The sequence below is a fragment of the Manihot esculenta genome, chromosome 3 (assembly GCF_001659605.2).
Source record: "Manihot esculenta cultivar AM560-2 chromosome 3, M.esculenta_v8, whole genome shotgun sequence".
In the NCBI taxonomy this organism is placed as follows: Eukaryota; Viridiplantae; Streptophyta; class Magnoliopsida; order Malpighiales; family Euphorbiaceae; genus Manihot; species Manihot esculenta.
Window position 1 is genome coordinate 28,073,342 of NC_035163.2, and position 15,935 is coordinate 28,089,276.

The following is a 15,935-nucleotide window of genomic DNA, read 5'->3' on the forward strand; positions in this document are numbered from 1 at the left end:
CTTAATAAGGCAATTATATACTCCAATTTTGCTTGGAGGAATTTTCAATTCAAAAGTCTAACTTGCTATATAATTCCCAAAGACATCTAAAACTCATATATTAATTTTAAGTAGGTAATTGAGAGAATGAAAATTAAATTAGGTATTTAATTATTGGATCAAATTAGATTAAGTAAACTCAATTCATTTTTTCTGAAATTTCATTAATTACGTTTTATTAAAAATATTCAGAAAAAACTTAACGTATTAGGTTTACTCTAATTTTGGACAAATAGATCCTCGCATAATCTAATACTCAAAATATAGAGTGAAAAAACTTAAAATAATTTTAGAGTAAAAAGAACGAAACTCACAAACATAAAGCTAATATAAAAAATAGCAACCTTTATTAAAAAAAAAAAGTTAAATTCGCTTGTCGCGGAATTCAAATTAAAGTACAATTTAGCTAATAAATTATTAAAAATAAAAGCTGTCAACTTATTACAATAAAAGCAATTTCTCTCTAGATATGCCACGTGCATACAACTTCATATATAATCTTAAAATAAGAATTGATATAATTGATTTGTTTCAAACTTGTAAATTTTATTTTATAGTTGAAAAGATGATTCTAATATTTCACTGGATTGAAGATTTTGTGTTTTCCATTTATGGGTTATGAGCTAATCGCTGTTTGATGTTCACAAGGGTGTATATAAATAAAATCAGCCTGATTTTCGGCTAAGCCACCAAATTAAAGAATCCTGTGCTTGTAAAGAAAAGATATAAAGAACTCATGTGTCCATATGGTGGTGGCTCTCTTCCCTGCGCGTGAACCCACCTGGCAACCCCGTCCATTATTTTATACGTATCAGAGCAAGAGAGAGAGAGAGAGAGGATCCTATGAGAGGTGTGGGGTGGTGGCGGAGGTGGTGTGGTGCAGTTTGTTGATCTCTAGGCATTGTTTTATTTATTTATTTATTTTTGGGTTAAATTTCTTTATCTTATTGTATTACTTCTTTTGGTTGTGTTTGTGGTCTGCTTCGTATTACTAGGCGAGGTCCTGAACACTATACTAAACACTACTCCTGTTTTGAGTTTGAGTTCAAAGCAAGCAAGACATATAGTTTTTAGAGAGAGACAGAAAACGAGAAGAAGCAGCAAAGCCAATGATGCAAATCCGAGAAGAAAGTTTTGGAAATTGAGGCAAATGTCGATGCCCAGCTCGAGGCAAATCCTCTTCTCTTCCTTTCTTCCTTCTCCTTCTTCCTTATCATTCTTTATCCTTACTCTTCTCCCAACTCTTCTATCAACTTCTTTGGCTTCACCAAGCCATGAAGCCTCCATTCTTTTCTCTTGGCTACATTCTTCTTCTTCTCCACCCTCTTTCTTCTCTAACTGGAACAATCTTGATTCTACGCCATGCAACTGGACCTCCATAACATGCTCTTCTCAAGGTTTTGTCACTGAAATAAACATCCAATCTGTTCCTCTTCAGCTTCCGTTACCATTCAATCTGTCTTCGTTTCGTTTTCTAAGTGAACTTGTCATTTCTGATGCCAATATCACTGGAACCATCCCACTTGATATTGGTGATTGTGTTTCACTCACGTCCATTGACCTCAGCTCTAATAGTCTTGTTGGCATAATTCCTGGGAGCATTGGCCGGCTTCGAAAACTTGAGGACTTGATTTTGAACTCTAATCAGCTAACTGGGAAAATGCCAGTTGAGCTAAGCAACTGCAGTAGACTCAAGAATCTGCTTCTTTTTGATAATCGCTTAAGTGGTTATATCCCAACCGAGCTAGGGAAATTGTCCAGTCTTGAGGTTCTTAGAGCCGGAGGGAACAAAGACATTATTGGCAAAATTCCAGATGAGCTTGGCGATTGCAGCAACTTGACTGTTTTGGGGTTGGCTGATACAAGAATTTCAGGTTCTTTGCCTGTTTCATTGGGCAAGCTAAGTAAGCTGCAAACGTTGTCCATTTATACAACAATGCTCTCTGGTGAGATTCCACCAGATATAGGTAACTGCTCTGAGCTTGTCTACTTGTTTCTTTATGAAAACAGTCTCTCTGGATCAATTCCACCGGAGATTGGCAAGCTTAAAAAGCTTGAGCAACTGTTGCTATGGCAAAATAGTCTTGTTGGAGTCATCCCGGAAGAGATTGGCAACTGTATCAGCTTGAAAATGATTGATCTCTCTTTAAATTCTCTGTCTGGGACAATACCTTCTTCTATAGGAGGCCTCTTGGAGCTTGAAGAGTTTATGATTAGTAATAATAATGTGTCTGGTACAATACCATCTAGTCTTTCCAATACTTCAAATCTTCTGCAATTGCAACTGGACACAAATCAGATCTCAGGTTTAATCCCACCTGAGCTTGGAAATTTATCAAAGCTCACTGTTTTCTTTGCCTGGCAAAACCAGCTGGAAGGAAGCATTCCTTCTAGTTTGGCTAAATGCAGTAGCCTTCAAGCACTAGATTTGTCTCACAATTCTCTCACAGGAAGCATCCCTCCAGGCTTGTTTCAGCTCCAAAACCTCACGAAGCTTCTCTTAATATCTAATGAAATTTCTGGTTCTATACCACCAGATATTGGTACCTGCAGCTCTCTTGTGCGGCTAAGACTTGGTGACAACAGGATTTCTGGTGGCATTCCTAAAGAAATTGGGGGTCTCAGGAACTTGAACTTTCTTGATCTCTCTAGCAATCGCCTTTATGGGTCGGTCCCTGATGAGATAGGAAGTTGCACAGAATTGCAAATGATAGACCTTAGCAACAACACTATACAGGGTTCCCTGCCAAACTCATTGTCATCTCTAAGTGGGCTTCAGGTCCTAGATGTCTCAGTTAATCAATTTGATGGTCAAATACCAGCTAGCTTGGGTCGTCTTATTTCACTTAACAAGCTAATTCTTAGCAGAAATTCATTCTCTGGATCAATACCTTCATCACTTGGCCTCTGCTCAAGCCTTCAATTGCTTGACCTTAGCAGCAATGAGCTCATTGGCAGCATCCCAATGGAATTAGGTCGAATAGAAGCCCTTGAAATTGCTCTCAATCTCAGTTATAATGGACTTACAGGGCCAATTCCACCTCAGATATCTGCACTCACTAAGCTTTCAATATTAGACCTTTCACACAATAAGCTTGAGGGAAATTTAAGTCAGCTTGCAGGTCTTGACAACCTTGTTTCTCTTAACATATCTTACAATAACTTCACTGGCTATCTTCCTGATAATAAGCTGTTTAGACAGATATCACCAACGGACTTGGCTGGTAACCAAGGCCTTTGTTCTTTAATCAAGGACTCCTGTTTCTTGAGTGATGTAGGCAGGACAGGACTGCCAATGAATGGAGATGACATAAGGCAGTCACGAAAGCTTAAGCTGGCAATTGCTTTGTTGATCACATTGACAATAGCAATGGTGATTATGGGAACAATTGCTATTATTCGTGCAAGAAGAACAATTAGAGGAGATGATGAGTCTGAGTTGGGAGACTCATGGCCCTGGCAATTCACTCCATTCCAGAAGTTGAATTTCTCTGTAGATCAAGTACTGAGATGCCTGGTGGATGCCAATGTAATTGGAAAAGGGTGTTCTGGTATTGTTTATCGTGCTGATATGGATAATGGTGAAGTCATTGCTGTGAAGAAGCTCTGGCCAACTACAATGGCTGCAGCCGATGGATGCACCGACGAAAAAAGTGGCTTTCGTGATTCCTTCTCAGCAGAAGTAAAAACACTTGGCTCCATACGGCACAAGAACATAGTTAGGTTCTTGGGTTGTTGTTGGAATCGAAATACAAGGTTGCTGATGTATGACTACATGCCTAATGGAAGCCTTGGCAGTCTCCTTCATGAAAGAACAGGAAATGCATTGGAATGGGATCTTAGGTACCAAATTTTGTTGGGAGCAGCAGAAGGCCTGGCTTATTTGCACCATGATTGTGTTCCTCCAATCGTTCACAGGGATATCAAAGCCAATAACATCCTCATTGGCCTTGAATTCGAGCCTTATATTGCAGATTTTGGCCTTGCCAAGCTTGTTGATGATGGCGATTTTGCTCGGTCCTCCAATACAGTTGCAGGCTCTTATGGATATATTGCTCCTGGTAAGTGCTCAGTATTTTATTGCTTTTTCATGTCTATAGTTTTGTGGTCTGCATAGACATTTTACATTCATTGATAATTTATGATCATAGCTCTTAGCTAAGCATAATACTTTAATGTTCTGCTCAGAATATGGCTATATGATGAAGATCACAGAGAAGAGCGATGTTTATAGCTATGGCGTAGTGGTATTAGAAGTCTTGACAGGAAAGCAACCAATTGATCCAACAATACCAGAAGGACTGCATGTAGTAGATTGGGTTAGACAGAAGAGAGGAGCAATTGAAGTGCTAGACCCTTGCTTCTTATCTCGACCCGAATCTGAAATAGATGAGATGATGCAAGCATTAGGTATAGCATTATTGTGTGTAAATTCCTCCCCTGATGAAAGGCCTACCATGAAAGATGTGGCTGCAATGTTTAAGGAGATCAAACATGAAAGAGAGGAGTATGCAAAAGTAGATATGCTCCTTAAAGGATCACCAGCAACTGATGCAGAAAACAAGAGCTCAAGCAGTGCAGTCCCAGCAACTTCATCATCAAAGCCATCAATGCAAAGTTTATTATATCCAAAAAGCAATAACTCAAGCTTCTCTGCTTCCTCATTACTTTACTCATCTTCCTCCAATGCCAAAGTGACTTTCAAGTGAAAAATTCTAGTTGTTGCACAGTCATATAGAGGAGAAGCTTGCTTTCTTGTATGTTTGGTAACCCTTTGTTCTTTTCAATGTAAAGTAATTAAAGGTTGATATGTTTGTTATGCCCAAATGCAAAACAAGAAAAAGAGCCAATATCTTCCAAATTTCAATTTGCAAATTATAGCCTATAAGAACCAAGCACTTCATTTCCTTGAAGACTTGTTTTTGTTTAGGCTTATCATCAAACAGATTCAGTTAAGCAAATTATTAGCAGGTACTGGATTTGGTTCACTGTAGTCCACTGAGCACATAGATCAAATGATGGCAATTCTTAGGTATGGATAGAAAGAAACAATCTAGTAAAAGTTCACCAAAAGTTTATTCCATGAGAACCAGCCATATCGAAAGATCAAGTCATTGAATTGACCTCAAAACTCTACTTCAGAGGGACCCATGATGATGAGTTGGGTCGCTGATTCCCTTACATGATCATGAGTGTTTTCACTTTTCCCAATTCCTTAGTTGGGTAATCAGCATGAGAGACTTGATTCCTAAATTGCAATTCAGAGTACCTTTTCCAAAGTTTCTTAGACTGCTGTGCTACTTTCTGCTAAAAAAGCACTGTTTCATCATAAAAAAATTGTTTTTTGCATCTGTCTTTTACAAAGGATTATGAATGTTAGAGGGTCAATGTATGGCCTAATAATTGGTCCTTGTTTCTGTGGGTGATGGATGATTGATTTGATTTCGAGTTGTTCATCACTCATTGAAGCTAAGATGGATGAAACTAAAACAACAAGACAAAGCTCCAGTAACTCAACACAGTCTTCACTTCACTTCAGATGGACCCACTTTCATTAATATACAAGAGGCAAATGGTCTAAAAAAGCAAATCATTAATTTGCAATTTTTATGGATTGTTCATTTTCTGAAACTTGCCCTTTTATCTTTTGATGATACTGACTGCCAGGACAATTTTCCAGAGACTGTTGTATTATATATTAGGCAAAAACGGCAGTATTACCACTTCTTGAGAAACATGTGAATCTATTCACAAAAGCAATCTATCTTCAAAGCTATCAGCCCCACTACACAATTAATAATTCAACAACCTATATCAAATGCAGAAGCAGATGTTTTGGGGGAAAGGGTCCTTTGTACAGTAAATTTGCCTTTTTGGGTTCATGCAACTCCATGTTTCAGTACATAACAGTGTAAGTCATGCTCTGTCAACTGTTGCAAATGAAGTACAGTGCTGTATAGCTAAGGCTAAGGGGATGTTAAGATCCCATTAATAGCATAATAACCTTGATGAAGAAATAACTGAGAAGGGCCTGATTAACAAATTCTGCCTTGCTTTAAAGTCTTCTACAAGCAAATTAGCCTCAAATGGTGTAGCAATTCCATGTACAGTCTCTCTCACTCTGTGTATCCCTTTTGGGTGTTGCTTGATACTTAGATTTAGTGCAAAGGATTATACATGTGATTATAAAAAATAAAAAATAAATAAATATTAGGCACTGAAACTAGGAGCAGCAGTTAAACATTGGCCTCTTAGGCGTCCAACCAAAACTACAGCTTTGGGCTAGTAGGCCTCGTTGGGCTTAAGCTTGCAGCTGCCTCCCACATATCGCAATCTCTTCGCTTGGGCTAACTTCAGTCAATATTGTTTTTTACTGAAAAATAAATTCCGCCACTAGAATCCTAGTTTGTATTGTTAATTTTAATCATAATTACTAGTAAATTATAGTTTTTCAAAAAATAAATTATAATAAAATATTATTATAGAAGTAAAATATTTATATAACCGTTTCTTAAATAATTTATAAATAAAATCCTTAAATACTGTGATTTTATTTTTCAAGAAGTGTCGCACTACTAACATTTTGAGAAATTTTTTTAAAATAATGGGAGATTTTTTAAAATTTAAAAATCTAAAACTTAAAATTGAGAGTGAAATTTTTTTAAATAAAATAAACCTTCAATTTTGATGGAGTGATAACATTTTTAAATAATAAAAAAATTATTAAAATTTAAAAATTATAAAAACTCTTATTTTCTAAAATTATATTTTAAAAAATTTTATTCTACTCTGCCTCTTGCGAATAAAGTATAAAGAGGAAAAAGGCAATGCACGCTAGTTAACGCACATCGAGGGACGCATCTTCATGTTGGCCACAAAAAGTCAACTCATATCAACTTTAGTCTTTAATTTTCATCGGTTGACCATTCAATGCAACTCCATAACATTTAAACTTCACCATAAATTTATGTGAGTTTTTTTTTTAAATTAACTAATTAATTAGATGGATCATGCCAAGTCATCAGTTTCATATTTAAGTGCATGCAGATTTCAGATTTTATTTTTTTAATTCTTAATTTTTATTTAAAAAAATTAATTAATTTTTTTAAATATAATTATATATATTACTAACACTTAAAAAATCTAAATATATTGCACTAAGTATTTCTTATGAAGTAGCTTCTCCTGAAGTACACAAAAAATTGGGCAACTAACGCATGAATGAATGAGACAAGACACATGACTTGTATAAATTTCACTTCTTTTGATTTACCTAACTCTCTGATCCAAACTTCAAAGAATTTCCCTTCTCGAGATTGTGAGAGCAAAGTCTCATCGTCAATTACTCTCACCTCTTCCCCTTTATGATCCTCAACTGTTACCAACCCATCATTCCCTTCTATATAATCCACCGCCCATGCAACGCCACCACTGCACACACGCCTCAACCTCAACTACCTGAGTTTCTTCGATGGATAGGTTCTCTTTTGTTTTTGTTCTTGTTCTTGTTTTCGCTTTTGCGCATGCAACTGCACGTAATGTACCTTCTGATCAGGCTGCTCTCAGTGAGCAAATGCATTTTCTTCCCAGTCCGCCACCTAAGTTAACTGTTAATAATAATCCCCCAAGTGATGAGCAAATTTTTGTGCATGCTACTGCACCTGTGGCCGAGTCACCTACCAGTACTGGTCTTAAAGATAAAAAGAATTTCATCTACGGTGGTGTTGGTGGCTTTGCCGGGATGGGTGGTTACGCAGGTGTAGTTGGTGGGCTCCCAGTTCTTGGTGGGCTTGGTGGAATTGGCAAGTATGGTGGGATTGGAGGAGCTGGTGGAATAGGGGGATATAGTGGTCTTGGTGGAGGAGGTCTGGGAGGTATCGGTGGCCTGGGAGGTATTGGTGGTCTAGGTGGTGGAGCTGGTGGTGGGAGGAAATGCGATCCTTAGTTCACATTAGCTGTATGTTGACGTTTTAGCGTCTTAGTTAAGGTTTAGTATTCTGTTTAGTATTGAGTAGTTGTCTGTTCGGAGACTATTCAGTGGTGTGTTGATTTGTATTGATCTGTTGCTATGTTTTGTAATTTTCATGTTTCAATGCTAATTATGAAGAAATCCGTTGTTATGGGTGGCTTGCGATTATTATTTTTTATTATTATGGGTTCCTTTTATGAAATAATTTGGTTAATAGTCTTGAAATAGAACAGTTGAAGTAACTGAATAAACACAATAACTTGTTTATGTTTGGAAAGAATTAATTTATACGATAGTAATTATTCGGAAATAGTGGTCGGACAATAGAGATGTTGCAGGATTTTATAATAACGAACAACTTGTCAGAGAAATCTCAACTCCATCTTGCATGTCTACCATCTGTGCCTGAACCCTAAAATCTCTCTCTTATTTTTTTTTTATATTCTTCTAATGCATTCTTGTTGAATGAAATGAAGAGAGCACTAACCTCCATCTCCTTCTTAATAACTTGTTGCAATTGGCTATCAGTATCGACTAGAAATGTCGATATTAGTAAGCTTAGTAACGTAAGCATGCAAACCAAGAACCACAGGAAGGTAATATTCATCTTCCAACAAGGAAAGCAGGTTCGGTCAAAAAGGTTCCTAAAGATCCCTGCAAATGTTTTTTCCTGTAGTTTTTTTTAATCTACTGTAACGCCTAATTTAGACACTGATTGTGATGAATGTATAATTTAATTGTAAACATAATAAACGGCCATGCATCAATATCATAGTCAGTTCATGAGCTTTACACGATATTCATACCAGCACGGTGTTTATATATAGTTTATATGCAGCTCTTTTGAAAATCACTTCCCTCGATCGACTAGAAATGTCTTCTCATTTTTGGGTTTGCTCACTATTTCTACTCCTTGTCAGCTTTGCTTTCTGTGTCCAAGCAGCAAACCCTCCACAAATTTCTCCTTCATTGGCACCTTCTGCCAATGGAAGTGTTCGTGCTGGAGGTGGTGGTGGAGGCGAAGGAGGTGGTGGCGGCGGCGGAACTGGGCGTGGAAGTGGTTTTGGTTCTGGGTATGGTTTTGGCGGTGGCTCTGGAAGGGAGGCCAGTGGAGGAAGCTTTGGTGGACAAGGTGGTGGTGGAGGTGGTGGAAGCGGTACAGGTGGAGGTAGTGGCTCTGGCTTTGGAGGTGGTTCGGGCTCCGGTTACAGTGGCGGTGGCGGTGGAGCTACTCCTAGTAAAGATAGGAAGAATTCAACAAGCTCTTCTAATTAACCAGAGATTTCTCCTGGAATATGGTGTCAATGGTTGTTATGTCAAGCTAAGTGGAAGTTGTGTTGTTGGCTAATCCATGTTCCGGTTATGGTAATAATCGTTCCAATTATAATATAATGGCAAGAAATTTAATTTAATTTTCAAAGTTGAAAAGCCCCTCTCCTTTGATAGAGAGGAAGGTTTTTGCGAAGCAAATATTTTAAACTTAAAAGGTTGCAAAAGAATAGTAATCTAAATCGCCGTTGCCGGGGATCGAACCCGGGTCACCCGCGTGACAGGCGGGAATACTCACCACTATACTACAACGACTGATTGATATTCTAGCAATAATACAAATATAAGAAAGAAAATGTGTTTTATAGAATCTTGAAATTTAAACACGATGAAGAAACACACAACAAATTAATTAATATACTAAAAGGCAAAGGAAAAAAGCAAGAACAAAAATTTTAAATCCTTATGCGCTAGACTTTCTAGTTACTGCACTGTTGTTCCTCTGAAGCTTCTTCTTCCAGCATTGATGCTTAGAACACTGGCACTGGCATTTTTCTGTCTTCTTCCCACTAAACATCTCCTGCAATTTTCCATTATCATCTTCTTCTTCTTCTTCATAGTCATCCTCGCGCCCAATTTCCTTCGCTGCTACATCACTCTCATTCCCGCCCTCTGAAGAAACCATCATCTGCTTCTCTTTTCTCTTTCTAAACGACTCCCTCATTCTCTCTCTACTCTCACAACATTTCGCAAACTTCTGCCTCGTACCACTTGTAATGATCTTAACTCGCTCAAAACTAAAAGCCAAACTCAATGCCTCATTTAACGAACTGGGTTTCTGTGGAATTATCCAATCTCGAAAATCTACCATTAATCCATCTATAAAGATCCCTTTAAGCATATTGTCTGAGAGTCCGTGCTCTGGCCACCTCTTTAAAATCCATTGCATTCTCAAGAAATAGGACCTAACAGATTCCTCACTCTCTTGATTTAACATTAAAAGTTCTGAACGCAACTGATCCACAGTTTCAATCCTATAATATGCCTCTAAAAAAGATAACTTAATTTCATCCCAAGACAGCGAGGGATATGGTTCGATGTTAAGATCATACCAAAGAGCAGCCTCGTTTTCAAGGGTGACTGGGAAAATTCTCACCATCGTATCCGTCGAGGAAGCATTGTTTGCTCTGCAGACTTTAACAAAACGGCTTAAATGTGCAAAGGGGCACTCATTGGGCAGGCCATGGAAGACTGGCAATGGCGCAACATTTACATAGGAATTTGAGGGCTGAAAATTTGGCTGGGAAATCGATGTTGATTTCAGAGACGGTATTGATGAAGAGGAAGCAACGGAGAATTGGCGATCGCCACTGGGTGGTTGTAATTCTTCATCTTCATCATTTGATTCACAGGGAGATTGAGAAAAGTGAGCATATGATTTATAATCATGGTTGGAGGAGAGTGGAAGAGATTGAAGTGAGTTTTTGGACTTGTGAGTCATGTCGAAAAAACTGCATGGAATCAGTCACTTCACTGTCATCTTTTGGCGGTTATTCTCAAAGTTAGTTATATGCAAACAGCGACCGACGATTTTGGCCGGAAAGCTTTCTCTATTGGGTTTGCCCAATCGTCGCCTTCCGATTGATTTTAAACTTTGCCCCAACCGACTACCCAGGAATTATTGTTCATAAATCCTGAATGACAAAATATTACATTATTTTTCTCACTAAAAAAAAATTATAAATATGTTTTATATTTATTTTATCATTTTAACATTTTATAAAATAAAATTATTATAATTATTGAAAAAAAAAATTGGTTTCTTAATATTGCCCGATTATGACTTGGCGTTTTTTGTCCGAGCTCAAGCCTTTTAATGCTAGGCCTCAGTTGGGCTTGAGCCTGTTGCGTAATTTTCTGCCGTCAATAAATTTCTTTTGAAAATAAAAATAAAAATAATTTTTAATGTTTTTTTGAAATTAATAAGTTTTAATGTTTGAACTTTATAATTTCAACGATTTGATTAGACGTTTACTTTAAAATGATTAATTTTTAAATTAAATTGAGTTTAGATAAAACTCTATGCGATTATTTAAATTTAAAATTAAGTTAACAAAATTAAATTAAACACGTTTAATAAAGAAATAACAAATAAAATTGAACATTTTAAGATGCGTTTATTTAGGGTATGGTAGGTTTTTTATTTTTTAAATTAAAAACAGTTTTTTATTTTTATTATAATCTTTTTAAATAATTTTAGAAACTATTTGTATAAAAATAAATATAAATTTTTATATAAAGTTAAGAAATTGTTTTTTAAAATATGATATTTAATAATAAAACAAAAATACAAATAATTTTATATATAATTATATATAAAATAGCAATAAACTATATATATAAATACCATAAAAAGTTATTAAATTTATTAATTAATTTTTTTATTTTAAAAAATACATTAAATCGTTTTAAGATTTTAAAAATTCTACGAATTAATTTATCAATAATTTTTATAAAAATAAAAATTACTATTTAATATATAAAATATAAAAAATTTTATAATAAATTTATTAATTTTAAAAAATATATTATAATATTTTTAAATTTAAAAAATTAAATTAATCATTTCATCAACTTTAACTATTAAGTGTTAAAAAAAAATTTTAATTTATTTTTAAAATTAAAAAATTAACTAATTTATAAAAATTAAATAATAAATTTATTTTATAATAATAAAATAAAAATACATTTTATAAATTAATTAAATAAATTTATTTAAAATATAAATTTCATCGATGGAAATAAAATTTTAAAATTTTTAATGATAATCTAATAAAAATTATAAAAAATAATAATTTCATAAACTCTGTAATAAAAAATTAATATTTATAGTTTTCAATTTTTATTTTTAATTTAATTTTTTTAATAAATAGTAAAAATAACAAACGAACAAGTTTTATATTTTATTATAAAATAAAAAAAACCACAACAATAACTAACACATCCTTATGTTGTGGTTTTCTGTTTTACGTTTTATTTAATAAAAAAAATTATGAAACTTGTTCATTTATTAATCTGCGTTTTGTTTTTGATTTTACCTAGAAAAACAGAAAATTATAAATATTAATTTACTATTAAACAATTATTTTTCTTTTGTGATTTTTATCATAATATCATTAAAAATTTTAAATTTTATTTTTATAAATCAAATTTATTTCTTTTCTTTCAATAAATTTTCATTCTTCATTTTTATTTTATTATTATAAAAAAATTTATTATTTAATTTTTATAATATTAAAAAATTTATTAATTCATCTCTCAATTTAAAAAAATATATTAAAATATTTTTTTATTAATTTAAATTATTAAGTGTACCATTTAGTTTTTATTATATAAAAAACTCATTATTAATTTCTTAATTTGTTTAAAAAAATATCTATTAATTAATCTCTCCAACTTAAGAGTATTTTATATTTTTTTTCAACACTTGATAGTTAAAATTAAGAAAATTTTTAAAATTTCATAAATATTATAATATATTTTTTAAAATTAAAAGATTAATTCTGTTTTCTTATATACAATTACTAAATAGTATTTTTTTTTCTTATTATAATATCATACACTTGTAGAAATAATTTTTTATTTATTTTTACATGCAACCATTTATAAAGTTATTTATATTTATATTTTATTATTAAATATTATATTTTTAAAAAATAATTTACTACTTATTTTTGTATCAAATTTTTATAAAAACAACTTTTATTGAACCATTTATAAAAATAAAAAATTTAAAATTTTTTTAAAAAATAAAAAAACTTAAATTCTACAGTATTTCTCGATACACTTTTTAACTTTTAAATTTTATAGTTTTTGGGATTTCACATGAATTATAGAGCGTTTATTAATAAAGTTTATATAGTATAAAGACTTTTGTCAAAATTGTCATGATTTTGATAATATATTAATTATATCTATAAATTTAGTGTATATTTTAATTTTGATAAAGAAAAAATATAAAGTTGAAAAATAAATTGATATACGTACATAATATGGTATAAACCTTTATTTGAGATTTCTTTGGAAGCATATTTCATGATACGATACTTCAAAATTCCACATAAGTTATAGAATGTGTGAGTAAGATTTATGTAAGAATAAGTATTTTTATTAAAATTACAATAATTTTAACAATAATTCTCGTCCCTGTGTTTAGTGTTTTTTTTTAATAATCTCTGATAACAAAAAAATTTTAGAATTTTAGTTAGAGTAGGTGGGAATCATGATACATATGCTGTGCTGGGGCTACCCATTTTGGTAAGTATTTGAGAGTAGTTTGTAAGGGCACATCATTGCATTTGCATGCCCTCCAATTGCATTGGTGCTGAATGCAACTACAATACAAAGCATATATCTCTTTCTCTCTATCTACAATATTCCCCTCTTTTTTCTTTCTTTTTAAATATTTTCTGAAAGTATTTAGACTACTAGAGATTTCATTTTTATCTTTGAATTTTGAGGTGGTGTTTAATTCTATTTAAAATTAGATTTTTTTAAAAAATTATTTACATTATGATTAGACTAAATATTTTTACTAAAATAAAATTAGAATAATAATTTCTATATAAAAAAAAGATTGCCAATTTAACTTATCCAAGACATTCAATTTAGAGACACCATGTTAAAATAAAGAAAAAAGAAAGGGGAGAAGATTCACCAAACCAAAATCAGACGCTGATTTGGTAAAAAAAAAAAAAAAGAAATTTTGGAAACCAATCTATACAGATTTTATCAATCAAAAGGTTTCCAAACAAAGCTTACAATGTTTTTTTTTATATAAGATATTTTTCAGACTTAAAAACAGCAGAAATCATTTCTCTCAGAAGTCACAACCTTCCGCTTCAAACGACATGAAGAACAGCACTAAAATCCTGCTCATAGTTTGCCTTGCCATTGGCATCATTTTCTTGTCTCTTTGCCAGCCTGACCACATTCCAGGGATCCAGTATGATGTTCGTGTCATCAACGGCTTCACCAACAACTCATCCCTCCCTCTAGTTATTTGGTGTTCCTCCAACGGCGATGAACTTGGCGGCCGTGCCCTCCAGGAAGGAGACGACTTCAGCTGGAGTCTCAGAACCACCATCTGGGGCAACACTCATTTCTTGTGTACCATGAAATGGGATGAAAGGAGGAGACAGTTCGATGCATTTAAGGTTCCTAGGGATATTACTCGCTGCAGCCTCTTCAGGAAATGTTCTTGGTTGGTGAGAGAAGATGGGTTTTATTTCAGTGATGATGAAGTGAATTGGAAGAAAGATTTCTCGTGGTTGTAGAGTTTTTGGTGTCCATGTTTCAGTTTTGAAGCTCATTGATGAGCAGAGTAGCTGGCTTGTGGCCATGCATGGTAAAGGCTGGTCAGCAAAATTATAGTTGGAAGAGGGAACTCAGCTGTAAGACCAACTAAATCTGGTTTGGTATTATTAATGTTTATTATATTTTCATGTGTTTTAACGTCAATTTCTTTTCACATAGTGCAACCTCGGGGATCAATCGCTAGTTCTGATGATTCGCATTTAATCGTTCTTCAAAAACTGAAATGAGTTTAATATTATTAAATCAAAATCTATTATTGAAGAAATTTTTTAAAATCAAAGTAGAATGGTTGTGTAAAGGAAAAAGTTGATTAGAAATAATATTTGATCATAATAATAATGTATACTAATTTTATTTTAGAAATTTCTTGTATATTCTAATATACAATTGAGCTTTTTTTTTTTTTTTTTTTCCACAAGTTGAGGAGTTAACCAGAGATAGATTTTGATAAAAAAGGATGGTGGACATTATTTTCTAGGAAGATGCAATCATTTTATCTTTGCAGACAGTGCCCATCATTGTTTCTTAGAATTATTGTTTTCTTCCACTATCTTATCCTTATATTTCAGCATAATATTTATATTTATATTTATATAATGTACTTTTTTACCATATAAGTTGAAATTTCCAGACAGCAAATGTGGGATTGTGCAATCTGATTATAAAAGAAAATTTAATAATTTCTCAGCATATATATTCAGAAATTAAACTTCAAACAAACGCAAAATCTTCCACATAAACAATTAAAAAATCACAATTTTTTTCAAGCAAATTACACTTGGAATATCTTGGACATGCAACCGTCTTTGTTAGACTTAATGGAGCCAACATCAGCGACTATCAGGGGAATCTTGGTCGGTGAATATGCCGAAAGGAGCCTGCAATGCAGAAACCAACAACCCCAACAGCAGATCTGCGAAGCAACGATACAGCATTTGCCGAGGAGCTTAGCAGGAGGGCGTACGTCGTCGGGCATCAATAAACGGAAACCGACATTATACAATATTTTTGAAGTTCATGGGCTTTGGATTTAATGTATCACCTTCAATTATAAAGAAAGCTGTAAACTTATGTTCAGGAATCACTGCTTTTTAGTGCTTCCATGGATTGAATAATTGGAGATAATTAGTTAATATTTGGATAAGGGTTCGTTGATCCCACATAAACAGGCACCCCATTAATCTGTCGCTCTCAGGTTATTGTTGAAAACTTCGATAGCCAACTTGTAAGGATGAAGTCCGGCCCTGTAGATCACTTATCTCTCCGCATCAACTTGCCTTGC

At 33.5% G+C, this 15,935-nt stretch overlaps 4 protein-coding genes and 1 non-coding gene across 5 annotated transcripts; 4 read left to right on the plus strand and 1 right to left on the minus strand.

Moving 5' to 3' along the window:
- Positions 1–912: 912 nt before the first annotated feature.
- LOC110611186 (LRR receptor-like serine/threonine-protein kinase RGI1) lies at positions 913–5,016 on the plus strand. Its single transcript, XM_021751350.2, has 2 exons — positions 913–4,100; positions 4,228–5,016. Exons 1-2 carry the CDS (start codon positions 1,190–1,192, stop codon positions 4,746–4,748), a joined length of 3,432 nt encoding a protein of 1,143 aa, XP_021607042.1. The 5' UTR covers positions 913–1,189; the 3' UTR covers positions 4,749–5,016.
- A 2,355-nt stretch (positions 5,017–7,371) lies between these two features.
- LOC110612418 (glycine-rich protein 23) lies at positions 7,372–8,159 on the plus strand. The gene has a single exon (XM_021753200.2). It carries the CDS (start codon positions 7,511–7,513, stop codon positions 7,982–7,984), a length of 474 nt encoding a protein of 157 aa, XP_021608892.1. The 5' UTR covers positions 7,372–7,510; the 3' UTR covers positions 7,985–8,159.
- A 722-nt stretch (positions 8,160–8,881) lies between these two features.
- LOC110611661 (glycine-rich cell wall structural protein 2-like) lies at positions 8,882–9,283 on the plus strand. Its single transcript, XM_021752046.1, has one exon. The coding sequence runs from the start codon at positions 8,882–8,884 to the stop codon at positions 9,281–9,283; it is 402 nt and encodes a 133-aa protein (XP_021607738.1).
- A 237-nt stretch (positions 9,284–9,520) lies between these two features.
- Positions 9,521–9,592, minus strand: TRNAD-GUC. Its single transcript has one exon. It is a non-coding gene; the product is annotated as a tRNA-Asp (tRNA).
- Positions 9,593–13,963: 4,371 nt separating this feature from the next.
- On the plus strand, positions 13,964–14,797 carry LOC110610271 (S-protein homolog 31). The gene has a single exon (XM_021750111.2). It carries the CDS (start codon positions 14,188–14,190, stop codon positions 14,611–14,613), a length of 426 nt encoding a protein of 141 aa, XP_021605803.1. The 5' UTR covers positions 13,964–14,187; the 3' UTR covers positions 14,614–14,797.
- Positions 14,798–15,935: the final 1,138 nt, after the last annotated feature.